This window comes from Cercospora beticola, chromosome 9, assembly GCF_033473495.1.
Source record: "Cercospora beticola chromosome 9, complete sequence".
NCBI classification, from domain to species: Eukaryota; Fungi; Ascomycota; class Dothideomycetes; order Mycosphaerellales; family Mycosphaerellaceae; genus Cercospora; species Cercospora beticola.
The window spans coordinates 1913824-1939926 of record NC_088943.1 but is presented as its reverse complement, the minus strand read 5'-3'; the positions used below and the strand labels follow the sequence as shown (position 1 = coordinate 1939926).

The following is a 26103-nucleotide window of genomic DNA, read 5'->3' as shown; positions in this document are numbered from 1 at the left end:
ACGCCAGAACACAGGCAGCACGCTTGTCAGTGGCAAACAAGCCAGAAATCGCGAATTCCCATCAAGATGCCGACCACGAGAAGTCAGTCGAATGGTACAGCGAAAACTGGTAAAGATGCCTCACCAAATGCCATTACTGGTACGAAACGCAAAGCCTCCACGACGAAGTCCACACCAGCGAAGAAGGCAAAGAACGCGCCCACAAAACAAACGAAAATCGAGCCGGAGTCGGGAAATCTGGACACCAAAGTCGAAGATGATGCAGAGGATGAAACTGTCATAATCAACCGCGCTCCCGTGCTAGAACTTTGGGGAGCCTGCATCACACAAACACTTCACCCATCGCTTGCCTGGTCGACATGTCTCAGCGTGGGCTCCGCCATCAGCACTCTCGCCGCCATTTCGAAGGGTCGCTCAATAGGCAAGATTGACAAGCCTGACAGCACCGAACAAGCTGCTAAGCAGCAGAAGCGTAAAAAGGAACAGGTAGAGCTAGAAGAAGTCGACGTCATGAGCTTTCATCTCAAGCTGAAAGATGGGTCGGCTGTGGTTGGTGATCAGCCAAAGAAAGCGAATGAGGACACGTTGAAGAAGAAATATGGAGGGGACGAGAACTACAATAAGGTCAGAAAGGCGATGCTGGAAGCGCTAGAAGGATGGAAGGGCAAAGAGGAAGAGCTGAGTAAGAGAGCGTTTCACATGTATGAGGACTTCCGGCCCAATATTGCTCCCGGGCAAAAAGGCTGGGGTAGGAAGGGCGAATTGAGCTTGAAAAGCATTCGGGACACTGTGGAAGGCTGAGGACTGCTCACCACACTGCCGCTGCCCATCTGCCCACAGGAGCCATTCCAGGAACATCTAGACGTTACCACCTATGCGATGATTGCAACTATTGGCGCGGCGTTAACCATCCTGGACGAGAATCTGCAAGCTCTTATCAGGAATTTTCGAAATCGGAAAGTGAGAAGATGCCTCTTGATTTCAACGAGTGTATTTGCATCTCTCCGGATGTCTGTCAAAGCAACGCTATCGCAAATCAACAACTTTTGGGGGTATCTCATCAAAACAACGCAAACGCCATACAAAGCATTTTCAGTCTCATCGCCACTCATTATTCCGCCATCGTTCGAATGCTGCAGCGTTCTGTGCAACCGATACCATGCAATGCCCCCTCTCAAACCTCAAGGAAATCCGAATCAAAGAAGGTACACACCAATCGACAGCAGTATCTCGCACTTTCCAACATCGTGTCAAGTTCAGGAATTTGCTGCTCGCTACCATGGCTCGTCGTGCGGTGGTGCGGTGGCATGCGGAGGCTGGCTGACCGGAAGGAAAGTCGTCAAGTGAAAGAGGTCCGCCAAAGAGAAAGTCGGAAGGAACCAATGCTGAATTCGCATGTCCCGTTGACAGGTGTTGCCGGACAGCACTCCCGGGGCCACATGGTTCTCAACAGCTTCTTTCGACCAACAGCCGATGCTGTCAGGCGTGCAGAAGTCAACCGGCATGCTAATCGATCGAACACGGGAGTTATCCTTGTGAAACACGACTACCGGCGTCGTGGATCATATCCACCTCTGCCGTATGACTGCTGTTCGTAGGACCTGTGCGACTCAACGTATTCTGAGCCTTGATAGCTGGAGTAGGCCGGCTGATCCCTATCCGAGTAGTTCGTCTGCGCATAGGAGAACTCTCGACGGTGGTAGTTGGTGGACTGCTCACGGTGGTAGTCTCTCGGCTGCGTGTGGTACGAATCCTGACGACGGGAGTCATTCCATTGCCGATAGGATGACGCTTCAAAATCGTCTTCGAAATTACGATCTCTCGACCTAGAACGACGCTCAGACCGGCCTCGGGACTCATTTGCACGAAATGGTCGGCCATTGGCTGTTTGAGGGTGCGCCGTTCGCTGCGTGTCGCGGTCGTCGCGGTCGTCACGAATTGGCGATCGGCCGTTGCTCGTTCGCGTGTAGGCCGCTTGCTGTGCGCGGTTGTTGTCCAAATCGCCATGAGGACCTCGTTGCGCGTCAGGCCTCTGATCGTTGCCGCCGCCGCGGGCTTCATGGAGTCTGGAATCTTGATAGGCTCTTGATGCTGAATGCTTACGCTTGTTCGACTTTGACGGCCTCAGTCCGCGTGCAGAGTTGCGTCTCTCCTCGTTCTCTCTCTTTATTTCGACGCCGAGAGGCAGACGTCCCCCGCACCTTGGGTGCTCGCGATAGCAGTCGCTGCAAAGATGCTCCAAACCATGAGGACACGAGCCAGCAGATTTACATGAGCCTTCGTTGAAGTCTGGACAGACACGAGGAGCAGAAGGCATCTCGTCAGAAGGCCAAGAGTCATTACCAGAATTGGAAACGCCTGTGTTCGTGTGGGCTGCGACCTCGCCGGAATTTTCACCCGATATTGAGTTGGAAGATCCTGGGGCAGGCATGGCACGAATATTGTCCGCCTCAGACTGCGATATTCCAGCTGCCTCGATCAACTTTGTTTTCTGTAGAGGATAACACTTTTTCAGCTTGTCTTCCAAGCGGACAGTGCTCTCCTCGGTAAGCCAACCTGGAGCAAGGCTGACCAACTCTGAGTACAGAAACTTCTTGGACCGCAAGTTGAGAATACCATTCTCGCGCATGTTCCTGTGGCGCACAAATACCGTCTCAGGTGGGTCGTCCGTGTCGAGGGATGTGGACAGGCCCGGATCCGCCAGTGCGTTCGGCATCATATGCTGGCTGCCTTCGGCCATAATGTGCCAATAGTATCGTCGATCCTCCTCAGGGAGACCTTCAAAACCCTTGCCCCCGCGTGTCTCGAGGATATTGACCTCAAAGGATTGGTTGTTGATTCCCGTGACTATTCCCAGATAGCTCTTTTTGATGATACGCCCTGCCGCTGTCGATCCGAAGATATGTTAGCCTTGGATAACAGGACCTTTTCATCCAGTTTCTCTAGCTGCTGTGCTGTTGGCTCGTCGTCTTCCGCACAAATGGGCACAATCTGATCCGCCACCTCATCAACGAGATCAGCATCGTTCGAGAAGGTGCGATCATATGGCAAGCCAGGAATGGGTGGGATGCTTCGTTGGGTTGACATCGCATCGACTGGCGCGCCGGTCGGCGGGGACTCGATGAGTTGTTTTCCAACAGTTGCTCGGGGAGCGCTCGTCAGAGCTACGAGACGTTGTCGATGAGAAGCCTTTGATACGACAGCCTTGCAGATGGTGATCAGTCGAGAGCAAGGACGCGTGCCGGGTTTGGTGCGATTATGTCTGCCGCGCCAAGATGGTCTGCTGCCCGGATGGGTCATCTCAAGAGTGAACAGCTCGGATGCGCTGAGCCGTATTGGCGTTCACTCGCGCCTCAGCCCTCGTTCACCAACTGCATTGGTATCAACTCAATTCGCCCGCTGCAGAAGCTTGGCAAAGGCTCTGGCCGCAGGTTCACGGCTCACGAACATAATCACAATTCCTTTAGTACAGGAATCGGGAATCCGTTCAGATCGCAGACCGCCATCGCGCCCATGTCAGATCCCATCGTGAATGGCTTCGCAAACCATGGATACCTTGTCTCCATGTGGTGTGCGGACTACTGGCAGAAAGCGGCCACAGCATGTCTTTGATTCAGGTTTGACAAAGGCCGCTTTGTAAAACGCAATCTTTGTTGAAAATGCATTCCAGTCTCTCGCGTCTTACATGCTTTCCGTCGACCTCAATTATTCATCTTCACCCACAGATATTGCTAGTTACGAAGATGTTATCTCTCTGCAGATTTATTGCGAATGTGGGCCACTGGCTCTCCGGCGCTGACCGTGACAGCTCTACGCAGCTAGACAACGCACCATGGAAATTTCCTGCATCGAACACAAGCTTTCATCCGGCTAATGATCTGGGCCCCTACTTTCTGGAGCTATTCGATCAACTCTACGGAAAGACAGCTGAGTTGGCTGACTGCAAGCGTCAAAAATGGGACTGCGATGGTCGCTTCCACGACCGTCAAAAAGATTTGGATCTTGCTCAAAGCGATGTAAATTTGGCCAGGAAGAACATGAATTATGATTTCACCGAACTCGTCGAACGTGCTCAAGAAATGATCCAGCGGGAATCGCCTCAGCAGACGGAGGAAGAGGCCACAGCGGCGCAAGTTGAGGCACGAATTTCTGGTCTGGAGAGTGACATATTTAAGCTATGGTGTCTCATCTTCCGACATACTCAAGAGTACGTGCAGAAGTGTCTCGATACCTATTTTGAAGCTCAATGGAGCTTAAGCCATGGTTGGTGCATTGATTTGTGTACCATGATGTATATGCACAACCTTACTCAGGAGCGCAAACACGATTTGCGAGCGCTTAAGGTGGAGAGGGCATTCTCTAGGCATCAAAATGATGGAGCATATTTGGAGACCGATATCAAGCATGCGGAGCGCATTTTGGAAGGTATGGAGGGGAGGCGTAGAAGATTCGATGACCGATTCATGAACATGGCTGTCAAAAAGCTGCTCATTGCTGCTGGACGACTGCAGCTGGCAGAAGATTCTCCTGATCGTCCGCGCAGCATAAACCCTGCAGAGTCATTCCCGCGATCGGAAATTGATGCACCAGATGCGAGAAGCGCGGAGGAACGATACTTAGAGGCTCGAGATGACCTGATCGAATTTCAAGAGGATCTTCAACGGAAGGAGTTTGCTTTGCGGACCGACGAGTCACAGCATATGTTGGTATTCCCTCGTTCGAGTCCCGCCCGTTTCGATGCTCTAGTCAGGAGAAAGGTACAGCATGTCAGAGCTAAAATCGAGGAGGCCCAGGGGAGATTGCAAGAGGCCGCCAGCGAGCTAGCACAACTAGGCCGAGATATTCCATCACTGACTGGGCCGTCAGATACTCATAGCCGCAGAGAATCTAGACCACGCAGTGGCAGTAGAATGAGTCGGGAAAACTCACAGGGACACAGCCCGCGGCGCTCGGCCAGGAAAAGAGCGGCAGATGGGAGAGCAAAACGAGATTATATCAATCGCTGGCAAATATCGTCAAAACCTGATGGTTACGCAATGGCCAGCGGCACGCCGCCCCCAGATCTTGTCATGGACGATATATCCGATAATGCGTCACGTTCCATCACGCCTAGCCCTGAGCAGACGTCAAGCTCAACTAAGAGGAGGAAATTGAAGTAATCTACTGCTTCACAGAAGGATGCAAGCGCAAAATTCTCCTAATGTAGCGCTAGGTCACTGTGCCAGCGTTCAACCGCATGATTACGCACAAGTTTCCGTCAGCGATCAATGCGCGTGCCGAAAGGTTTTCTTAACATACAGAATGAATGAGGAGACCATGAGAGGTAATTGACCATACGGCGGCGCATCACGAGCTTAGGTGATGATTTTCGAGTGTCCGAACGAAGGATACACGACGCAACATTATAAGACATAAGCACGTCTAACAGAGCATTTTATACAAAGTTGAAATCGGAAGACTGCTCACAGTGTATCGGGACGCATCGATCAATCTGAAACTGCAGTAGAATGTTGTTTCCCGAGTCGATCAGGGCATAGTAGAGCTCGAAGAGCATACACTTGCATTAAATGCATGAGCAGCGTGACGTCTTGTATGGGAGTTGATATACGTCCAATGACTCGATCTGGTGAACAAAACAGCAACTCGTTTCACCTACCTAGCATAAGGCAATAAATTTCGACTTCGACCTTCAAGCAGTGATGAATGCCCTGTATGCATGTGCTCCGTAGCACCCAGGAGTCGCTTGGTACTCAATCACAAAGGAACCATTTCTTTGATTCATCAAGGTGCGTCCTAAAGCAGCTTGGATGCTCTCTTTGTCGTCTGGAACGGAGAAAACATTACTTGATTCGAATGTGGAATGGCTACTGCTACACAATCACGATCAACATTCGCCATGTCCTGGTTACGGAAAATTGGCAGGAGTCTCAGTGACTGGCTGTGCTCCACCACGGTCAGACAGGATAATCCGGGTGCAAAGCGCATCTCGATGCTTGCTCAGGGCAGGCGCACGCCTTTTCGTCCCATTAGCGATCTCGGGCCACACTACTTGAGTCTTTGCTCAGATCTATATGAAATCCACCGTGAAGAACAGGAGACGGAAGAGCTTATCAAGTCATATAGAGGAACGGCAAGAACCAATCAATACTGGTTGGACGTAGCCATGTGCGACGAACAACGGATACAACATGACCAGAGAGCTGATTTCACGAGCGAGGTGGAACGGATCCATGATGCGCGAGAATCAGCCGGAAGTACTGCGGCCGAATACCGTGGTTTGCTCGCGGTGAAGATTGCCGCGAAGACAGAATTGGACCGAAAGTCAACGGACACATGGGATGAGTTTTGGAGACATGGTCAAGAGTATCTCAACCGGTGTCTTGAAGTCTTGTTCACAGAGGAATGGTGTCTCAGCCACGGGGATTGCGTCGCCATCCGCACTGCACTAGACACTTACAATCTACTCAAGAGGCGTCGGCAAGAGCTTCGCGAACTAAAGCTTGAACGTGCTTGGACTCGACATCAATCAGGTGGACACGATCTTGACGATCGGATACGGCACTTACAAATTCTCGTTGAGCTCACGGAAGATAAGCAGAGAGAGTTCCACGAGGAGATTGTGAGCGAATACTTCGAGCCCATGTTGAGATCAGCGGGCAAGCTTGATCACTGGACAGTACCTGAGAGATCCGAAAGTCGACGGCAGAGCAGCGAGACTACGAGCCATGTTGATACTTTAAGCCTGCCTCGATCGCCTGATGTTCAACACGATTTCCAGACACTTGATTCACAGTTCTATCCACCAGAAAGTAACAGCCAGCAATCGCCCGATTCATCAGGCGGTCGAGCCGAGCTGCACCTGAATTACGAACGAGCACTCGACCGCCTCTTGGGAGTCCAGAACGCGCTGTACGCATATGCAGAGAAATGGCAAACGGCCGAGCTGAGTCACCTGCAAGCATTTCCCAGGTCTTCGAAGATGCGCTACAGTCAGCTTCGGGATTTCGACACCAAAGGACTCAAGGAGGACATGCAGGCTGCAGAAGAAGAATTGCAGGTTGCGGTGGACTCCCTCACTGAGCACGGTTTTCGTGTCCCTTCCACGCGCTCACTATCGAGCTCTCAGCGGTCGCAACGTTCCTCGGATCGTGAGCACGCTCGAAGTAGTGGATCTTTTAACTCTTCTGTTCGAAGTGGAAAATTGACGTACGCGGAGCGACGCAGACTCGGACGTATAAATCGGTGGCGCTCATTGTCAAGACCCGATGACTTAGCACTTTCGCCGGCAACACCACCGACAGCACAGACAGAGGTCACGAATGGAGCAGATGGCCCTTCTCCACCGCCGAGCACACCAACGACACCAAGCTCAGGGAGGAAAAGGAAGCTGCGTGAATATAGTGAGATGCAAGAAGAGCTAAGGGATAAGGCAGACAAGATTGCCAGAGTCGCAACGACCGTTGCAGGTGGAAGTGATTCGTTGCGAAGTGGCAGGACACGAGAGTCGTAAGATCTGGAAGACTCATATGGTGGCAGAATCACCAGAATTCTCTCGACGTCCAACAAATACCGATCACCAGAATCTGTACTGTACATTAATCATCAAAAGATGCGAATTGCGCAACGCACTTATTCCCACAGCTCATTGACTTTTGGTATATCGGCCTTTTGGTCCTACTCACCGGAGAATGTAGTCAATCTTTACATCATATGCCACACAGTTCAGAGTGGGATGGCATCCAAATCTAAAACTTGACCAGCAAACGTGGCAGAGGCACAGTCGTCGGTCGTGAGAGAAGAGCTATATGTAGCATGATGACAGAAGGACTCCAGCATTGCACTGCCGCCAATGTTTCCATAGCCTGCGTGATTATCGAATACCTCCAAGTAGCCTTGTGTTGTCCCTCTTCGTGCTCGCTCTCGTCACCCTGCCCGTTGACATTATTGTTTCTGCTTCCACAATACTCTCTTGAGCTTGATCCTTTATGGCAGTCTTGGTTCTCTGTCTTTTTCTCCCGTCATTCACGTCATCATCGCTTCTCCCTTGAGCTGCCTTGTACTCTCTTAGCATGCGTTTTCGCCGAGCGCTTTGCTCTGATTGTGGACTCTGTTGCGGCCGATCTGCCCCGAGAGACGAGCGGACCCCTGTCAGATCGACATCTGATGAAGGAGTAGCCGCAGAGTTGGGCGACCGACCCTGTGCTTGTGATGCGTTCAGTCGGTGATCATTCATTATGCGCCGATTAAGTTTTCGAGACTCATGTGAGTCATGCTCTGAGCCGCCGTTGTATTCTTTATCATTTTGCGAGACGTTTTCTACGGATGTAGTGCTGAGGCCACCTCCCGTAGGTTGTTGATGAACGGTCGAGGCTGTCACCACTGGTACAGGTACTCCGCGGTCGTGCAGATGTTTGCGGATCAGGATGAGGCGCTGCTCTATCTTTGCTGCTGCGTCGTTCGCAGTCTTCGAGTCATGTGCGATATATGCCTCCAGCTTCTCGGTCGTAAGATCTGTGAACGCGATGAAATATTCAGGGACACTCGAGCGTACGTCCACTGCACACCGTGCGACTTCCTCCTGTAGATTTTCAAGCTTCTTGAGTAGAGTGTCGTGTTCTTCTAGCAATTCGTCGATATGATCGGGAAGATCGCTGCCATGGTGAGAATTCTCCGTGACTGGATGTCCCGTCAAGGCTGGTGCTAGTTGCTCTAGGGGCACTCTATCATGCTGGGGTCCAGTCGCATCAGAATCACTTTTCAGTAAGCCCTTCTGTTCCAATTCCGGCCGAAATCGCTCACGTATCAAGTTATCTCGTCTTTCTGCAAGGTGAGCTTCTTGTAGACCAACAATATCTTCCAAGACACGGATATGAGATTCCACCTCTTCAATAGCTTCTTCATGTCTTTGGTCACGGATCCGACGAAGGTCCTGGCGGACGGGAGACGGTAAGATATCAGAAGTGCTAGCGTGAGCTCCAATGGCAATTCTTGTCTGGCTTCTCAGTAGGATCCTGTTCACTCGCTGCCTGTTGAGCTCGCGTCTATTCTGAGTCAGGAAGCTTTGAATCTGTGCACATCTAAACATGTCGAGATATGCCACAAGATCAAGCATACACCATTCCCGATCGAAATTTGCTCTAAAGCATGCGTCACTATAGGCTTGTGATCGTGCATGAATAGTCCGCCAGAGCTTTTGGATTCCTTCCTTGAGCTCACCGCAGCGACTCACAAGGAGCTCTTTTGCATCGTCGGCAGCGGATTTGTTGGCCAGCTCGTCTTTCTGCAACTGTTTGCGTCGGTCCAAGTAGTGCAAAACCTCTACACTGTCGCTATCTCGTAACTTATCGAGATCCATTTGACAGAGGTCGTAATCGGAACGTGCCAAATATCGTTCGCGATCCTGCGTGTGAATCTGGCCTGCTATCTCATCCTTTTGCCTTGTCAGGTCACTGAGGTGCTTCAGTAAGGAGAGAAACGAATGTCCATCCACGGTAAAGTCGTTGTCTCGAGCTTGCGCTGTCCGATTGCCTCGAGATACGCTTCTAATGCTGCGACTAGCAATCTGAGCCTGCGAGGAGAGCCGAAATGGGTCCTGCAATGGGCAGTATCGACGACGATCTGGCCACTGAACCAAACGATTGTACAGATTTGAGAACATGTTTTGAAGCGAAGTTGAAGGGTCTGGCGAGTTCCAAGCTCGAAAAGTTCAGATCTATACAATGTCAACTGTCAAAGAAAAAGGCCTGCCGGATGTAGACACCTTTGTTGTTTGTCGCGAGAGAATCCATTGTCATAGCAGACCAGGCACGCTAAGCCACGTGACATACTAATAGTAGTCTTGCAGCCTGTTGAGAGCCTCCAGAGCCAAGGCATGAGATATCATCGAAGGATTCCAGCCCGTCCTTGACCGACCAGAATAATGGCGGCATGGCCCGCGGAACAGAAGTGCCATTCACCTTGCAACTGTTCACTTGGTGGGGCCGCACGCAATGCTTGGTTGTGTTTGCACTGTATGGTCAGGCACCCTTCCGGACATCGGCTTGCATTCGTGTCGACGTTGACTCGATCTGGCACTCTGTGTGGATCGAGACACCAGACATCCACCGAGAGTGCGGCACATCCCACCCAATCCTCAGGACAACACCGTTGGTCAGTGGGGCCTTTCCAACAGCGAATCGCACTTGGGCGCAAGTCAAGATGACGCGATACAAGATTGACGGAATGGACTGCACGCCGTCACGGAGCAGAATACTGGAAGATCTCGAGACCGCGCGACAGGAACTAGTCGGGAATATCAGTGCTCAGCGCCCACTGAGGGAATACAGAAGGAATGCCGATCTCCTCGAGTTGCTGGAGCAAATGCCCTTGGACAATTTGAACGAGCCTGGTTTCCAACATACGTTGTATGTGAAGGGTACGAGGGCTGTCAGGTCTGGATTTATAGATCATCAGCAGTCCGTGAGACTGTTCGCAACTGGGCTCATAATGCTCCTGGACGACGAGGAGCATGAGCGCGAATTGCAGGCCCAGGTTCGAGTCACCAAGCAACATAAAGAGCTGGCCAAGAAGCAGGGCTGCCACAAGATCCCCGCCATGGACATGTACACAGGCCCATCGCACGACATGTACGTCAATCGACGCCGCATCATGCCTGGAAAAATGACGCTTCGTGTCCGAAAGGTTGAGCGCATGAGGTCCCGCAGGATACCGTTCACCAGCCCGGAATATGTGCCAAGTTCGGGTGGCGCGATCCACGATGGGCCTTATACCTGCATCCCAATCTACATCGTCGGAAATTATGTGTGTGTGCTGGTCTTCACATCGAAGCAGAAGACTGGATTCTCGAGCGTTCATGAGGACGAGCAAAGTCGTTACGTTCAAGTTGAGACCGAAGGCAGCGCATTTCAGAAAGATCCGAGATCATCCACTGTGCTCTTCGTACGAGGCATGAATGAGTGCGAGGGCTCGATGCTTTGCTTGACCAAGTACTTCGTGCGCTTGGACGAGGAGATCTTGATCGATTATGTCACCATGACCGAGGAAAGCCTGGTGCAACTGAACGACTTGATCATTGAGGACAAAAGCGGAAACGATGGCATGGCAGGCTTTCTGGAAGGTTGTGACATCTCAGAGGCAACGGCACAGGCACACCGAGGTGTCTTGTCGAACCAGCCGGAGGAGGATTTCGCGTTGAAGGCGATCGAGACGACTGGTGTCAACGTCGATCCTGTGTCGTCGCGCCATATCAATGATGGCCATACGGTCGCTCGCCCTTCGAACCCGCCGCAGACTGTGTCGTCGCGCGATATCGATGATGGTCATACGGTCGCTCGCCCTCCGGGCCCGCCGCAGAGTGTGTTCCAAAACGAGTATCTCCGTGGCAGGCCTCTTGATGGCGGGTCTCGAGCCGGGAAGCGTCCGGCTGAGGCTCCTGTCACGCATGAGGAAGGAGGGCAGAAGAAGCGATGTATGGCCCAAGGGAACAGTGCCATGCGACAGAAACCCGTTACCAACGAGTCGGCAGGTCCACGAGCTCCCGCCCTGACTTATGGCAAAGCCACCGACGGCGCGCCATCTACCGAGAGGTCACGGTCGAGTGCAGTGGAGCTCCAATCTGTGGCATCCGTCAGCACCAAGGCACCCACCATGCGGACCGATATGAAGAACAAGTTCGACGGGTTGGCCGCAGGCCTGGCAGATGTTGGCAAGCGGCGTGCCTAAGGCAAAGACGTGGAGCGATGGGGACGGACTCTTCACCAGTGGGCAGGGCTGGGTATTGACTGACGCGGATGGCTGTGCGCGAGGCATTGACTTGTTGCCTTCCACGTGGAGCTGTTCAAGGTGACGCACTATAGTCGTCCAAAGATTGTGCGACGGGATGGAATCGAACAGGAAGGCACTGAAGGGGGTTGTGGGAACGGTGTTCGCCCAGAAAGTTGATGTACATGATTGTACGACGTTGCGAGAGCTCGTTCAAGATGCAGTGAGTCCAGGAAAAGCTTGCCGCTTGTGGTAGTCAATGTCCGGACTTCAGCCCAGTCGCAAATGCGGACATGCGAGCGATTTTGAGATTTCCATTCGCTTGATCAAGGCACGGCACCAAAGAGGCTGTCCAGCTGTGCCGGCCCAGAAAACTCGATATAATGCGTTTCCAACGATCAAAGAAAGGCATGACAGTTGTGCATCTCTCCTTCTTGTCCCAGTGCGGTCAACACCTTTCCATGGCAGACTCGCACCGCTAGGTCACGTGGCATTAATTCTGTAGACAGCCAGATCGTTGATGTGTTTGGTGAGGTCTCGTGACACAGCGATGTCATTCACCTTGCAGTCATTCACTCAGTAGGGTTCGATGCTTCGCTGTGGTATCACAGAACTTTCTCGTATGCCCGCTTTCACCCGTACCAACATCGAGTCCGTCAGACACTCTGCGGCTGTTTACGTGCCATCGCAGAGCTGAGCTCACACCACGACCACGACGCCTCGAGCCTGCCAGGAGTACATCATCAGTCGGTGGGCTAGTTGCGGCAGCCCAAGCAGAGGGGGAGAACGATGATGATGCAACACGAGTTCGACGAGATCCGTCGCACGGCATCGCAGAACAAGATACCGGACGAGACAGAGGCCGCGCGCGAGGACCAAGCCGAGGAGATCCGTGTCGAAGATGCCGAGAGAACCAAACATCTCGAAACTGGAATTGACAAAATTCTGGATTTGTTCAGACCTGAAGACTCCAAGAACCCACACATTCAGGAGAAGCTTAGAAAGCTTTGTGCCATGTTGCCCTCAACCGGCGAGGGTCAGCAGATTTTGACATTCCCGACAGAGTCGCCCAACAAGACTACCGACGACGCTCTGCGTCACCGCGAGATCGAAGACCGGACTCGAGCCGCGGACAAGAATAAGCAGCCGAGCGAGAAGCGGAAATACCAAAGCGCGCTGGAAAAGATTGAGAATGAACTTCCATCGCGCAAGAAGAAGCGTCAGGGTCGGAATTCCACCAGGAATGGTGACCGAAAGTGGCGCTGGGATCACATGGATCGTGAACTGGGACCGAGTGACTACGAGCCGAGCAGGTTCCCGACGATGGGCGAGCCGATGGATGATGCAGCCCTTGATGAGAATTGGAGTGTAGCCGCCACCACTGGGAGGCGGACGCCCAAGTTACCACGTCCGGAGACGCCAGAACTTCGGTCCAACGCATCCCGTGACATGAATGTTTCCTCTGCGCAGACCTTCGGCAGAGCGGATGTGAAGGAGAGGAGGAAGCAGGCTGAAGAGTGGCGCAAGAGATCTCCCTAGAGAAGCACATTTTGGCCAAACTTGATGGACTTGTGATGGGCTAAAAGTGCTTCGACACGGTTGTCTGAATGAGCGGTCGAGCGCTGCAGCGGCAGCGACCTGTGGAGACTCATTTCATGGACATAGCTGCGACGAAACAGGCGCGCGAGCAAAGATGGTATGATCGAGCTCAGTCGAGAATGGAGGAAGCGGGTAAAGAATTTGCGATTCCGAGAACCCCGAGGCATTATGTTTTTGCTCACACAATTGGCAGTGATGCTTGTATGGTATTTGGGACTTGTAGCACATGGCGGGAGGCTGGAGTGATTCGTTGGTCACAATGAGCAAGGTCCGAATCCCAGAGCAGGCGCAGGTGCGAAAATGCGAGCGATAGTAGGCGATCGTTCAGTTTGAGCAAATGCAACATTGAGGTGCACGTGGTGTCATTCCATTTCTGTTCACGAATCTGCCCGTGGGGACCAGCAATGATGTTACAACTTGGCCTTTCCAGTAACTTCTCCAATCCAGGCATGTTTTCCCTCTTTGAATAGCTCCATAAAAGGCGGTCTCTTTTCCTCATCGAGGTTGCCGACATTCATGGCCGCGAAGCCCTTGATCGCAGAATTGGAGAGCCAAAGTGGCGAACCCTGTGACAGTGAGCATACCATCACAACAACCAACAGGTGACATTGTGAACGCCAGAACTTACACAATTCCCACAAAAATGCCTGAAAATCGTATTCCCGCTCTTTGTCGCCGAATCCTCATACACTTTCAACAGATTCTCTCCCTTCAACACTTTGATATCACTTTTCATTATTCGGTGATTATGCATGAATGCGCTCCCACTGGCTTGACGGCAGTTATCACAGTGGCAGAGCACAGCATTCTTGTCTTCACCAGTAATTTGTACTTGCACCGACTTGCAAAGACAGGTTGACGTCCTTGTGGCGATGATGGGAGGGGCTTTGGTCTTGTTCGACGACATTGTGCGTTTGGAGGGGCGGACAAAGAAAGGTCTCAGAGGTACTTGGAGGACTGTCCTGTGCTTTGTGATCTTCAAGATGGCTCTGGTCATTGGAAGTTGGTCGTGGATGTTCTGAAAGATGTTTGGAGACGGGCAAGAGGTGAGGTCGGATTGCTTGGCGCTTGGCGAGAGCCGAGGTAACCTTGTGCAGTGCCATCTGGTCTGGTCCACTTCAGTTCTTACAAATAGCTTCGTTATCAGGCACTCTGGCCCCATATGGTGATGGAATTGAATATGACACGATACTGAGCGCGAGTGCATGGCACAGCTGATAGAGTTCTGCAGTTTCACTTGAGCGATGAAAGTCGCGGCGACTCCATTTCAGAAGTGGATGCCGATACGCTTCTGTCACATCCCCAGCCCTCATCGTGCCGCCGAGGGCACTTTGTTTGACTGCGTAGAGCTATTGTGAAAGTTCGAATTAGGTACCGGCCTCATTCGACGATTCAAGAAACGAATTATGTTATATCGCATCGCCCACCCTCGAATCTCCGTATCTTTTAGAATCCTTGCTGCGCCAGCTAGTCATGAGCAGCTTTGAACGACTCTTGTGCAGTCTTGTGGTTGTTCATGGCATGACCTGTGTTCGCAGTGATGTGAGAGCCGAAAGCCTTCGCCTTAGGATATCCGTCTTTGACTCTCTCAGCGAAGCCGTTGGAGCAGTCGCCTGGGACTCCAAGCAATGTATCCAATAGTCCCACGCAGAAGATGGCATCCTCATTTCCATTCAACACAAAAACTGAGCCTTGGTACTCTGGTGCGGGGAGCTGTCCAAGAGGTACAGTTGCGATCTCCGAAAGTGGGACTGCTTGTCGTCCTGCGAAGTCTCCGCTGAAGATATTCGCGTCGTAGTCGCCGTAGTAGAACACTTTCTTTGCTCCCGCTTCGTTTGTGGCAAGGAGGTAGCCCAGGTCGTCCGATCCGAAGCGTTCTGGTGCTACGACGGCCGCAGGCAGAAATCCGGGCAGGAGTGCGAACCCAGTGGCGCCTTGGAGGGCGTCCAGAGAGAATCCGGTAAACACGTATGTGTCCACATCCTCTGGGTGCTGTAACGCCAAAGCATTGCCTATGAGGGACCCGTACGAGTGGCCGGTATAGACAATCTTGTCGAAGCTTTGCTGGACGTCGGGAAGAGTTCCGGAGCGAGCGGCCTCGATGATGGCATGCAATGTCTCCGCCTCGAGCGGCGCTTGACATTGCGTCAGACTCAATGGACGAGAAGAGTTCCCTGTGCACAGCCTGTCGATCGAGAGAGTGGCATAGCCTTCGTTGGCAGCATACACAGCCCAAGAGTACTCATCTTGCCCAGCTTTCGTGCCAGGAGCTGCAAGGCCGAACCAGTAGTCCCTGTTGTACTGAATGCCGTGGACCAAGATCTGCAAAGTCTTGTTTCGGGATTCGACTTTGGCAGAGGGTTCGCAGTAACGTGCGGCAATGGAGTAGTTTCCTGACACGAGAGTGGAACCAAGGCCGGCCACAAGATCGTTCAAGACCGAGAGACTCAAGAGGGAAGACAAGTCGAGCGTGTCAGGAAGTTCTCTGTTGTTTGCAGAGACGTCCACCGGGATATTGATCTCTCGGCATGAAAGACTATCGCGGGCGATACGAGGGGCGGCACAAGCGGCCGCCGTAAAGAAAAGACAGAGAAGTTGGTTCAGTCGCATGGTGAAGATTGCGCTTGTTGATGAACGAATGGCCAGACTCAAAAAGAGTGTACGAGCAATGCCTCGAATGGGCACAGAATCGACGCCTTGTAGTAAGTAGAACTGCCCCTGCGGTGAATCCGCCTACTCCGAGCGGCAATCTGATCGTTCGCGCTCCGTGCGAGCCGATGAACGGTCCAATGAACTGCGTCTATTGCTGTATTGGCGAGAAGCACATGAAAGGAGTGGCATGAGTTCCTATGGGAAAGTGGGTATCACGACTACCGAGGCATTTTTCTAGTGCTTAGATTAGTGAAATTGTCTTACCTGTGAGGCATCGTTTTCGCGACGATGCAGGCGGAATGAAATTTGATGTCATTGCCTGTATGATGACCCATCTTGGGCCACGCCGACCTCGTGTCCCAACACGACTCTGAGGACTCGTCTTTACAGACTTAGCTGTGAGGCACTGAAGTTGATCTTATGCTCCTGTTCGCAAAGAGCAGATGCGGATTGCGCCTTGGTCGTCCCGATATTGGCCCGGCAGTTGGGCCTTCTCAATACGGTGTACCTTGGCGATGTGCAGTCATCAGCATCGGAGCAACCTTTTCTCTTTCCTTGAGTTCTGTCAGCGAAGAGTCCGTCTAGCACACCTGATATTCGCCCGGTCGCCAGATGCAAGCCAACAGCTCATGGTCGCGGACTAAGACGGGCGTCACCTTAGTATAGAAGAAGTGGCCAAGTGGTCCCGACCTTATCCGTGCACAAGGATACAGAGCACGAGATCTCATAGCACCAAACTTGAAATGGCAAAAGATCCAGATTCGTAAGAATGCCATGACTTGTCCTTGGCCCAGATTGTCTGGAACCATCATTTGCGATAGTAGGCCCAGTTGATCATCGACATCATCGCAAGTAGCCCGCGAACGGGCGCACAGTATCCTGCCGCGATTCCAGCGGAATCCGCTTGTGGTGGCATAAGTCAGAAGCTGTACAGAGTGCAATAGGATCGGGATCACTTCGTGGGAGATTTCGAATTGGCACGGCACCTAGACAACACTCGATGCACATCGACAACAGTTCCAATTCTGATGCTGCAGGGCCCGAAAAGTCGTCAGTGCAGACCATAACTGGACGCATTCGATGAAGGGTGAATGTTCTGGTCGACGTCGTCCTCACTGTTGGACCTTGACGGTTTCATTGGAATCCAGAGTCTCTTAGGCGATTGTGCGAATATGCGAGCGTGGCAGTGTCGATGCCACTGATTAATTTTTCTTTCCGAGCTCGATGGACTTTTGCATTCGTTGTACCTCCTGCGGTCTCTGGAATTGTGGTGGGATGATTTCCAATGTTGGTTTTGACCTCAACGCGCTGTTTGTGTTCTGTGGCTCCACCACCTCCCGTCTGCCGCTTTCCCCACCCGCAAAACTCTGCCTTGCGATGACAACAACCTCGCGCCAACGACACCTTTTACTTACGGCCTCCTGCGCAGCTGCTCGACGATGGCATGGTCATGAGGATTATGGGTCGTTCATCATTCCGCCTCCGCCACGATATGACCGGACTCCAGCGCACGCACCTCCAGCAACGGGTGTTCGCCCAAATGCCTCACTAACATGACAGCACCACGCCCCAAGCGCTGCCACTCCACATCTTTACGGCGAACACCTTGGAAATGCAAGAACTGGACACGATGGAGCTAGTGGTGATGTGGATGGGAATGGTGAAGAGATGGTCAATCCACGAAGGGCGGGTCCGCAATGGAGCGGCTGATGCTACTGCGACGGCTGCGAAGAAGACACTGCACATGCGCATTTGATAGACTCTGTTGTCTACGACGCCAAAAGATTCGACCACAATCGACTCCGTACGGCAGCCTCCGGAAGTGTTGGCGCGCCAGAACTGCTTTTGTGGATTGCTTGAATCTACTCTGCAAGACTGAGTGAATTATCCCCTCGCAAATCAGCAACCACCACGGCATTGAGGTTCGGAAGTGCTCCTCTCTGCTACGTGGCTGCGGGCAACATGGCCATCTGGCAGCATTCGGAAGTGCTTGCTGTCCAGGCCAGACCATGCTCTTGGCCAGCCCAACCGCTCAAGATTCGGAAGTGCTTCTTGAGCGGAAATGCTGTCACTCTGGCCGTATCAAAGACCAAGGCTTCGAAGACTGTGTCCGGAAGTGTTCACACGTCGAGAAGGCCCAAGTCGACTTCATAACCTGGATGGATATCCACCCCTCTACGATCATGCTGCATACGGCTATCAGCGCCATGCAAACCCGAGAGCTGCAGCCACTACGCGCCTACTTGCATCGATGTCCGGAAGTGTTCATCGAAGCTCGCAGCGCGCGTTTCCGTTTGTTTGCACGCCATGTCAACGGCAGCCAGGTCCTCGATGCACACCTATGGACCGAAGGACACGTTCATGGGTTGAGAACGCTGTTCAACTTTGCGCCTCGGCGCAAACGAGGATTGCCATCTTGGTCACGCAACGACACTGTGCGCTGTACGAGTCACACCATCATCCGGCCGGGCCGGCGACACAACTCGTCAAATTCTGCATGGGTCACGTGACTGCTCTCTGCACCTCTGATCAGCGAAAATGCTCGAGATATGAGTGGGAGATGTCGGCGGGCCTAGGGCACTCGAGAGTGATATGCATTCCCCATGGGCGCCCTCTTATGCATCATCACGCTGTGCTGTTCCAGAAAAGCGCCTCTACTGGCCATCGGAAGCATCCTCGACGTTGACTTTCACGACCATGCCGCCGCTCATCCTCACACATGTCCATGGCATCACCGACTGGTCGTTGCTGCTACGGTAGGTACATGTTGGACATGCTTGATCGTGTTCACTTTCATCCTTATCTACAGGACCCCCGCCTTCGGGTCAGGCGGTCAAACGATGGCATTTCCTTTACGTTCTCGCGATGGAACTGTTCCGGCCAGACCAATGGCAAATCACGAAACTCTTTTTCTGAGATAATGCAAAGGCCGCAAGAATTCCGGCCACACAATACATATTCGCGCGTTCTCCCCAGATTTCACTCTCTTCCTCTCTTTCAACTTTCACATTCGAGCAGATTTGGCCGTTTGCTTTGTTCTGGTCATTCTTCAGAGACCTACTGCCAAGACCTCTGCACCTTAACCATCACTCTTCTCACACTTCACGACAACCATGAGCCCGTACCTCAGCAGCAATGCTGCGCAAGATGAGCCCAGAGTGTCTGACACTCGGGCTGTATTCCCACATATCCATGATGATCCGGCTACACTTTCCTCCTCGCTTGACCCGTTCACCATCACCACACAGAATGGTAGCTATCCACCCCAAGCCACATCGATACCGATGTACTGAACATGAACAGGCTTCCTTCCACTTCAGACACCACTAGTCGAACTTCCACCAGTCTTCGCCCCTCTCCAGAAGCTCTGCGATGACATGCCAATTGAGAAGCTAGACGGCACACCAGGTCTGCTCGCCACTTACCAACTCGGCCCCACCATTGACGAGCAGAAGGCGCTGCCTGATCTCAATCATGAGATTGATAACCTGATTGCTGCCGATGGCAAGCCAGACCTGGTCGCTGTCTCTGCCGCCTTCCGAGACTACTCCTTCTTGGCATCTGCTTATCTGCTTGAGCCATGCTGGGAACAGTGGAATAAGGATGGCACCTATGGCATGGGCCGACCTGTTCTGCCAAAGGAGATTGCTGGTCCACTTGTGAAGTGTGCCAAGATGTGAGTTCAACTCATCCCCATACTCCTACCTCGTCACTAAACGTGCGTACAGGCTTGATGTCCCGGCCTTCCTGGCTTACGCTGCTGGCTACGCTCTGTTCAACTACCGCTTTGTCAATGCCTCCATCGGTGCTTCGGAATACAGCAACCTCCGTTTGATCCGTGCCTTCGAGAAGGGTCTCGATGCCTGTTCATCCGAAGCTGGCTTTATCCTCACTCACGTCGACATGGTCAAGCACACTGGCCCACTTGTACAAGGCGCCGTCCAGCTCCTCGATGCCGTAGCAGCAGACACTGGCGTATCCACAGTGGCCGATGCATTCGACCACCTCCTCAGCACAATGCGTGTGATCGAAGACTCAATGGAAGGAATGTGGAATCAAAGCAAGCCAAAGGACTACATCAGCTACCGCACCTTCATCTTCGGCATCACAGTAAGCCTCTCCTCCCTACTCCCACCCTCTCACCCCACATTCTAACACCACCCCACAGAACCAACCCTTCTTCCCCAACGGCGTAATCTACTCCGGTCACGCCAACAACACCCCGCAATACTTCCGCGGCGAATCCGGCGCCAACGACGCCATAATCCCCCTCTTGGACCACCTCCTCCAAATCCCCATGCCCTCCAACCCACTCACCAACATCCTCAAAGACTTCCGCTCCTACCGCCCCAAACCCCACCGCGAATTCCTCTCCTACGTCCTCTCCCGCTCCTCCGAACTCTCCATCAAATCCTACTGCCTCAAAGACCTCCAAACCCGAATCTTATACCTCCGCCTCCTCGAACATGTCCGATCTTTCCGTTGGAGACATTGGTTGTTTGCGAGAGAGTATATTATGAGACGCACGGCGCATCCTACGGCTACGGGGGGAAGTCCGATTGTTACGTGGTTGCCGAATCAGTTGTTTGCTGTTATGGAGTTGATGAGGGAGGTTTGGGAGGGGATTTCGGTGGAGGAGAGGGAGGCGCAAGGGAAGGTTGTGAATGAGATGATGGAGAATGTTTATGATAGTTATGAGAAGTTGGATAAGGAGGTTGAGAGGTGGTGTCATGAGAGGGGTTGGGATAGGAAGAAGGTGGAGGTGAATGAGAAGAAGTAGATGTGTGATGAGACGTCGTTGGAAATGATGTTGGAATTTGTTGTTTGAGCACTATAGATCATTTGCTTTGTATGGATTCTGTTTCTGAAGATCTCTCTCACTGTCGCCTGGTTTTCGCTAAATGATTTGACTTTTCAATTATCCAATCCTGGACAATTCTCGCTGTACTCGTCTGTGATGCTCGTGTACTTTGGCGGATCTGTCCAGATCAGATCGAATCTGTCACCAGGATACTTTGGCGCATTGTCATCTCCCAGCTTCTCCACAATATCTGTTAGAGCATCATGTTCCCAGCAGATCAAAACATTGCCTGATCCGGAGTAGTTGTTGACTTTGTCTTTGACGCATTTCGGGTCATCGCGATCGCAGGAGTGGTCGATTTTGAGGCCCAGGTCGTCGGCGAGTGGCTTCACGGTGTCATAAGGGCGTTTGCGGGAGCCATCTAAGACAGTCAGGTACTCGCAGAGAGGAGACATGGTGTGAGGTCATGCACCTTTCTTGTAATCTTGTGTCAAGATCAAGTCGATGTCGTAGCTGGAGCTTGCGCCGAAGACGTTGCGGAGACATTGCGCTCGCTGCATTCCTTGTGCATTGAGGCCGTTGCCGCTCAATGGCTTCTCGCCGTGACGGATGAGGTAGACTGTCGGCTTTGCGAGGGCCATTGGCACAAGGGCCAGGAGTGCCAGAAAAGACTTCATCGTTGCTGACTTGAAGCGAAATTCCAGGCAGCGAAAGTTCATGAGCGAGGGCTGGTTGATATATGTAGCTCGGCCGTGATGGAGTGAGGTGCGCAAGATGCCGTTCAGCCTGCCCTACTTTACAAGCCATCTCGGCTGCTTGGGCAGAAGAAGCATTGATCGCCATGCTTGTGTCAAAGAAGCTGCAGGAAAGTAGTGCAAGCTCGCACAAGTGGTTCATGAAGCGGGATGATCGGCAGACACATGGGTGAGTCGCGTTGTCCCATTCGCCAAGCTTTGAAGTCCTTCATTCCGAATGCGGCAGGTCATGCAGGACGACTGTAGCCAATGCAGACGCAGGTCGTCCAGAATACGTGGTCGGCCGCGCGTATGAGCGCGAGCAGCTCTTCCACATATATTCGCTCCAGCTCCTCGCAAGGTCCCACGCTGGCGTTCGTGCTTCACACATCCCGTGACGTCTGGAAAGCTTAAGTCGTCGCTGATACCACAAGAAATCGGATTTCGTACATCCATTGACGTCGACGAGCGGTTTCCATCGTCAATGAGAACATTACCAAGCATCACAAGGTCGGTCACTGCGGGAGCCGAGTCTCAGCGCTCCACGTCGACGTCCGCGACAATCATTTCCAAGAGAACCAGCCAGTCTTGCCAGTGCTAGGCCGTCGGAGAGGATGGGCTTCAGTATTGAACACATACTCATCCAAGCTGATATGAGTAGGCTCGTCGAACAACAGATAGAAATACTTCAACGTCTCCGCGGTCCAGAAGCTCTCCATGTTGTCCATCTTCGGCGCAGTCCTATTCGTAACATCCTCGATCGCAGCATGCGCAAATTTCGTACGAGTGTGCGCGTGAATACTTCGGAACATCTCCCAGCCTTTCTCTTGCCAAGTGCTGTTTCCGGTAATTCGATACATCAGGAATATGCTCTCGATCGCCTCCGGGCGCAAATGATATTTGGCGTCGCGAATCGTGGAGAAGCCGGGAGGTATGTGCATTTCCTTGATCAGTGTTGTGGCATTTTTGCCCATATTATCGAAAATGGCGGAGTCTTTCACGACCGCGTCGTGCCAGGCCTTCTCATCCCATTTGCAGGGCTTGTCGGTAGGGCAAGGGACGAGTTGCGAGTTCTCGGGCATAATGAGACAGGGAAATTGGCGATATGCCCAGATACACCCATCTGTGAGTTGTTCGCCAATCTCAATATGATGTGGGTTGTTGAAAAGTCGGCCACCAAGCGCGAGCATTCCTCCAGTGTAGCAGACGAGGTGCTGGTACTCCGGCTGGAGCTCGATTTCCCCTCCCTCTTTTACACGAGTCGTGCCAGAAGCCAGGATCTCAGTTCTGTTGTCTTTGATCATGGGCCTGAAAATAACATGCTTGATTGCAGTATCCATTGCGGCAAGGTACATATTTGCGTACTGCGAAGATCCGCCAAGCAGTGCGAACATCTTCGGCAGGTATTCGTACATGGAATCAGAGAAGGCGCCAAGTGAGTATGTGTTTCCTGAAGCAAAGTCTGCTGCTCGGCCGTTGACTTTCAAAGGCCACATTCCTGGAAGCGAAGACTTCTGCTGCTGCTCCTCGAAGATGTCTGTGATTCTCGCGACTGCATCGTACCATTTGGAGTCGCCGGTAATTTGAGACAGGCGGGTGAACTCCAGAGACAAAGACCCAATCTCTGCGAGAATGATGTCTTCAGGCGATTCTTGCTCTTTGCCTTCGCGAGCTGCGTGAAAGTCCCAGCGCAAGATGGGAAGACGGTTTGGTGTGTCAAAGGCGGCGTAGATCATATCGGCAAGCTCGAGACTCTTATCGAGTAGCCTCCTGTCTCCAGAAAGGTCGTAGGCAGAGAGGAAGCCGCCCATGTAGCGAATTGTGGTTTCGAAGAGGTTGATGGTCTCCATTGTGGTTGCAGTGAAGTCGATCGCCGCAATAGCATCAACAGCTTCTTTGAATTCTGCCTTCATGCCCATGATCCATAGGGTGTCCAGTGAATCGCAAAGAGTGGCAGCCCAGCCGCCATACGTGGTCTTGTTGCCGCCAGACACAGGCGCCAATTCGTCCATAAGCCAAGCGCGTCGTCTGTACGCGTCCCAGGATCGCTCCATGGCGGATTTGATCTGGGTCAAGCGTTGTCTGGTCGTGGCAACCTCTTCTCTGGAGGGAAATTGCTGTCGAAAATCATACTGTATTCTTGGAATCTGGCTGGACAAGGATCCAGCTGCGGGAAGCACATGCTGATACAGTGCAGGATATCGCTCCTTTCGCTTGCTCCAGCTGAATTTGTTTGGATCTGAGTTCTCTGGGCGTCTGTATCGACCAGCTCCTGACGAAAATGCGGATGGCCTGAGATGTAAGACGAAGATAACAAACAGGATGACAGCCACGGCATACGTGCCGACGCGGCTTCTGGAGAGGAACATGATCCGAGAATGAATGGAAACCACACAGCCGCACTAGGAATGCCTAAGGTGATGGAGCATTAGGTTTTGAGGTTGGAATGCTGTCTTCACGAGCGCGAACTCGTCTCCTGAAGAGAACACGAGATGGATCTACGTCGGGCGGCATTGATTGGTGGGCTGATCGCCACATTCTTGGCGCGCTGAGCTGTTTCATTTTCAATGCCGACTGAACCTGACCTGGAAGTGAGTATTTCTGATTCTGACAGTAGTGAGGTCGATTTTGATGGTGTCGGTGAATTGCAAGACAGAGTTTGGTGTACGCGTGGAACGGGTGAAGTGGTTGAGAGCAGACGTGTCTGTGCGTGCGAGGATCATCCTGGCAAGCACGGTTGGCCGCGTCACTTTCGCGTCGCTCCACTGCCGCTTTCGACCTTCGCTCCTCTTCCTCCTTCGACTTCATCTCAGCAGTCATCACCATCGATCACCATCGCATAACAGAGAGCACGGCGCATGCGCATGCGGTACTCCTTCCGGTAGCACATACGTCTGCAGCCCTAGGAAATTGGCATATCAACATTATGGCCTGGAAACGCCATGGGAGATGCCAGCACGCCGCGATGGCTCTAGCGATGAAGGCCTGCAACGACCAGGCCATAGGCGTCCAGAACAGGTCTTCTTACGAATGACCGGTCTGCAGTCAGACGTTCCACTCGCCGTCTTTCACTTGCACCTTGCTTCTCATTTCTGATTGCTGCCTGTTCGGCAAAGCTTCTGCCCGCATCCCTTGCATGCTTAAGTGCAACTGGGCTTGCCATAAGTATGCCGTGCTGGCACATGGCACAGTCGGATTTCAAGTATTTGCATCACTCTTGCGACCGCGACATTACGGCCAGCCATGGAGCCGGCGACTGACACTGATGCTCCAGCTATGCGTGAGTCTGCCGCGCCAGAGCTACAAGAGGCCGAGTTCGAAGCATTCAAAGTCAGTCGAGTCATGTCTCTTCGTAAAGACATCTGGCAGTTGATTGCACCATGGCGCCATTGTGGGAAGAAGCCACCATTCACTGTTGGCGAAATGGCAGTGTTCGCAATGATCCACAGCAATGAGCACGACGACTCGGATAGAGATGTGCATGTTCTGTCTGTCGCAGAGATACATGCCTCAATACTGCTCACGTTCAGCTACTACGGCAAGCTTGCCATCAACGCTTTTGCATACTTTTCGGCGCTGCAGCGCCTGCAGAAGCGTGTGATCTTGGAAGAAGTCGTAGAGGGATTTCCTGAGAATTTACGGGATTTTGATTTGCCGCTTACCATCACAGCAGTCCGCTGGCCCACTTACCGGACACCCTCCGAGTATGGCATTACTGCGAATGCCGCTCGAGTGTACCTGAGACGCTGGCTCGAACCAGCGCGCGCAGGCAAATTTCGCTTCCTCGATCTTTCTCCGGAATTGCGAAACAAGATATACGAGAAGGTGCTGCGTTTCCCCGACGTGGGCATCAACTTTTCCGAAGACAAACATTTCCAGCTCATTCCAGGAGACCAGAAGTACGACCACACGGTCGATCCCTATTCCGAGGTGAACCGCGAGCAATTCGTATCAAACCAGGTTTGCAGCGAGCTTTTAGCGCTCTTCCGCACTTGCAAGAAAATACACCAAGAATCATCTTCAGTCTTCTACGGAGTCAATAATTTCCGCTTTGATACACTCAAGGACTTGCACATTGCACTGTCGGCGATGCCTATCCGTGCCCAGGAGCAAATACAGTGCCTCCACATATGCCTGGGCGCAGACGCCACAACGTTCTATGACATGGCGCCAGTCGGGAATATGCTGCATCACCTTGCTCCAAAGCGACTGAAGTTCAGTTTCTTCCATTGTCACTGGTTCGAACAGTACAACCAAGTGCGAAGATCTGTTTACAACAGAACAGGTAAAGTTAGCGGCAAGAAGCCCGTGCAGGTCGATACTTGCGAAATGGTCGAAGAGTTGAAGCCTTTTATGGACTTAGCGCGGCGTGCAGAAAAGATCGAAATTTTCGATTGGGGCGGAACAGCCTTTAGAGAATTTGTCATGGGCCAGCTGGGTCTTCAACAAACTTGTTCTGCTGCTGTGAAGCAGGGGAACTGGGTGCACTGCGTTGTTAAGGGGTGAAAGGCTGTACGGCGCAGCATGGCCCCAGAAATGGTGCAGGGGCGGTTGCGA

The 26103-nt window shown here is 52.5% G+C and overlaps 13 protein-coding genes across 13 annotated transcripts; 7 read left to right on the top strand and 6 right to left on the bottom strand.

Annotated features, from left to right (window-relative positions):
- Positions 1 to 66: 66 nt before the first annotated feature.
- On the top strand, positions 67 to 801 carry RHO25_012968 (uncharacterized protein; the record flags this gene model as incomplete). Its single annotated transcript, XM_023604248.2, has 1 exon — positions 67 to 801. One exon carries the CDS (start codon positions 67 to 69, stop codon positions 799 to 801), a length of 735 nt encoding a protein of 244 aa, XP_023449926.1.
- Positions 802 to 1546: 745 nt separating this feature from the next.
- Positions 1547 to 3087, bottom strand: RHO25_012967 (uncharacterized protein; the record flags this gene model as incomplete). Its single annotated transcript, XM_023604247.1, has 2 exons — positions 1547 to 2886; positions 2979 to 3087. 2 exons carry the CDS (start codon positions 3085 to 3087, stop codon positions 1547 to 1549), a joined length of 1449 nt encoding a protein of 482 aa, XP_023449927.1.
- A 656-nt stretch (positions 3088 to 3743) lies between these two features.
- On the top strand, positions 3744 to 5159 carry RHO25_012966 (uncharacterized protein; the record flags this gene model as incomplete). Its single annotated transcript, XM_065603617.1, has 1 exon — positions 3744 to 5159. The coding sequence occupies one exon, from the start codon at positions 3744 to 3746 to the stop codon at positions 5157 to 5159; it is 1416 nt and encodes a 471-aa protein (XP_065459689.1).
- A 737-nt stretch (positions 5160 to 5896) lies between these two features.
- Positions 5897 to 7510, top strand: RHO25_012965 (uncharacterized protein; the record flags this gene model as incomplete). Its single annotated transcript, XM_023604246.1, has 1 exon — positions 5897 to 7510. The coding sequence occupies one exon, from the start codon at positions 5897 to 5899 to the stop codon at positions 7508 to 7510; it is 1614 nt and encodes a 537-aa protein (XP_023449928.1).
- A 360-nt stretch (positions 7511 to 7870) lies between these two features.
- On the bottom strand, positions 7871 to 9658 carry RHO25_012964 (uncharacterized protein; the record flags this gene model as incomplete). The annotated part of the gene is made up of 1 exon (XM_065603616.1): positions 7871 to 9658. The coding sequence occupies one exon, from the start codon at positions 9656 to 9658 to the stop codon at positions 7871 to 7873; it is 1788 nt and encodes a 595-aa protein (XP_065459688.1).
- A 539-nt stretch (positions 9659 to 10197) lies between these two features.
- Positions 10198 to 11721, top strand: RHO25_012963 (uncharacterized protein; the record flags this gene model as incomplete). The annotated part of the gene is made up of 1 exon (XM_023604245.2): positions 10198 to 11721. One exon carries the CDS (start codon positions 10198 to 10200, stop codon positions 11719 to 11721), a length of 1524 nt encoding a protein of 507 aa, XP_023449929.2.
- An 828-nt stretch (positions 11722 to 12549) lies between these two features.
- On the top strand, positions 12550 to 13299 carry RHO25_012962 (uncharacterized protein; the record flags this gene model as incomplete). The annotated part of the gene is made up of 1 exon (XM_023604244.1): positions 12550 to 13299. The coding sequence occupies one exon, from the start codon at positions 12550 to 12552 to the stop codon at positions 13297 to 13299; it is 750 nt and encodes a 249-aa protein (XP_023449924.1).
- Positions 13300 to 13769: 470 nt separating this feature from the next.
- On the bottom strand, positions 13770 to 14095 carry RHO25_012961 (uncharacterized protein; the record flags this gene model as incomplete). The annotated part of the gene is made up of 2 exons (XM_023604243.2): positions 13770 to 13925; positions 13988 to 14095. The coding sequence occupies 2 exons, from the start codon at positions 14093 to 14095 to the stop codon at positions 13770 to 13772; spliced, it is 264 nt and encodes an 87-aa protein (XP_023449925.2).
- Positions 14096 to 14826: 731 nt separating this feature from the next.
- RHO25_012960 (uncharacterized protein) lies at positions 14827 to 15969 on the bottom strand (the record flags this gene model as incomplete). Its single annotated transcript, XM_023604242.1, has 1 exon — positions 14827 to 15969. One exon carries the CDS (start codon positions 15967 to 15969, stop codon positions 14827 to 14829), a length of 1143 nt encoding a protein of 380 aa, XP_023450212.1.
- Positions 15970 to 19124: 3155 nt separating this feature from the next.
- RHO25_012959 (uncharacterized protein) lies at positions 19125 to 20791 on the top strand (the record flags this gene model as incomplete). Its single annotated transcript, XM_023604240.1, has 4 exons — positions 19125 to 19263; positions 19315 to 19687; positions 19740 to 20121; positions 20180 to 20791. The coding sequence occupies 4 exons, from the start codon at positions 19125 to 19127 to the stop codon at positions 20789 to 20791; spliced, it is 1506 nt and encodes a 501-aa protein (XP_023450286.1).
- A 134-nt stretch (positions 20792 to 20925) lies between these two features.
- RHO25_012958 (uncharacterized protein) lies at positions 20926 to 21489 on the bottom strand (the record flags this gene model as incomplete). The annotated part of the gene is made up of 2 exons (XM_023604239.2): positions 20926 to 21233; positions 21285 to 21489. The coding sequence occupies 2 exons, from the start codon at positions 21487 to 21489 to the stop codon at positions 20926 to 20928; spliced, it is 513 nt and encodes a 170-aa protein (XP_023450465.2).
- Positions 21490 to 22109: 620 nt separating this feature from the next.
- RHO25_012957 (uncharacterized protein) lies at positions 22110 to 23600 on the bottom strand (the record flags this gene model as incomplete). The annotated part of the gene is made up of 1 exon (XM_023604238.2): positions 22110 to 23600. One exon carries the CDS (start codon positions 23598 to 23600, stop codon positions 22110 to 22112), a length of 1491 nt encoding a protein of 496 aa, XP_023450401.2.
- A 1189-nt stretch (positions 23601 to 24789) lies between these two features.
- RHO25_012956 (uncharacterized protein) lies at positions 24790 to 26052 on the top strand (the record flags this gene model as incomplete). Its single annotated transcript, XM_023604237.1, has 1 exon — positions 24790 to 26052. One exon carries the CDS (start codon positions 24790 to 24792, stop codon positions 26050 to 26052), a length of 1263 nt encoding a protein of 420 aa, XP_023450400.1.
- Positions 26053 to 26103: the final 51 nt, after the last annotated feature.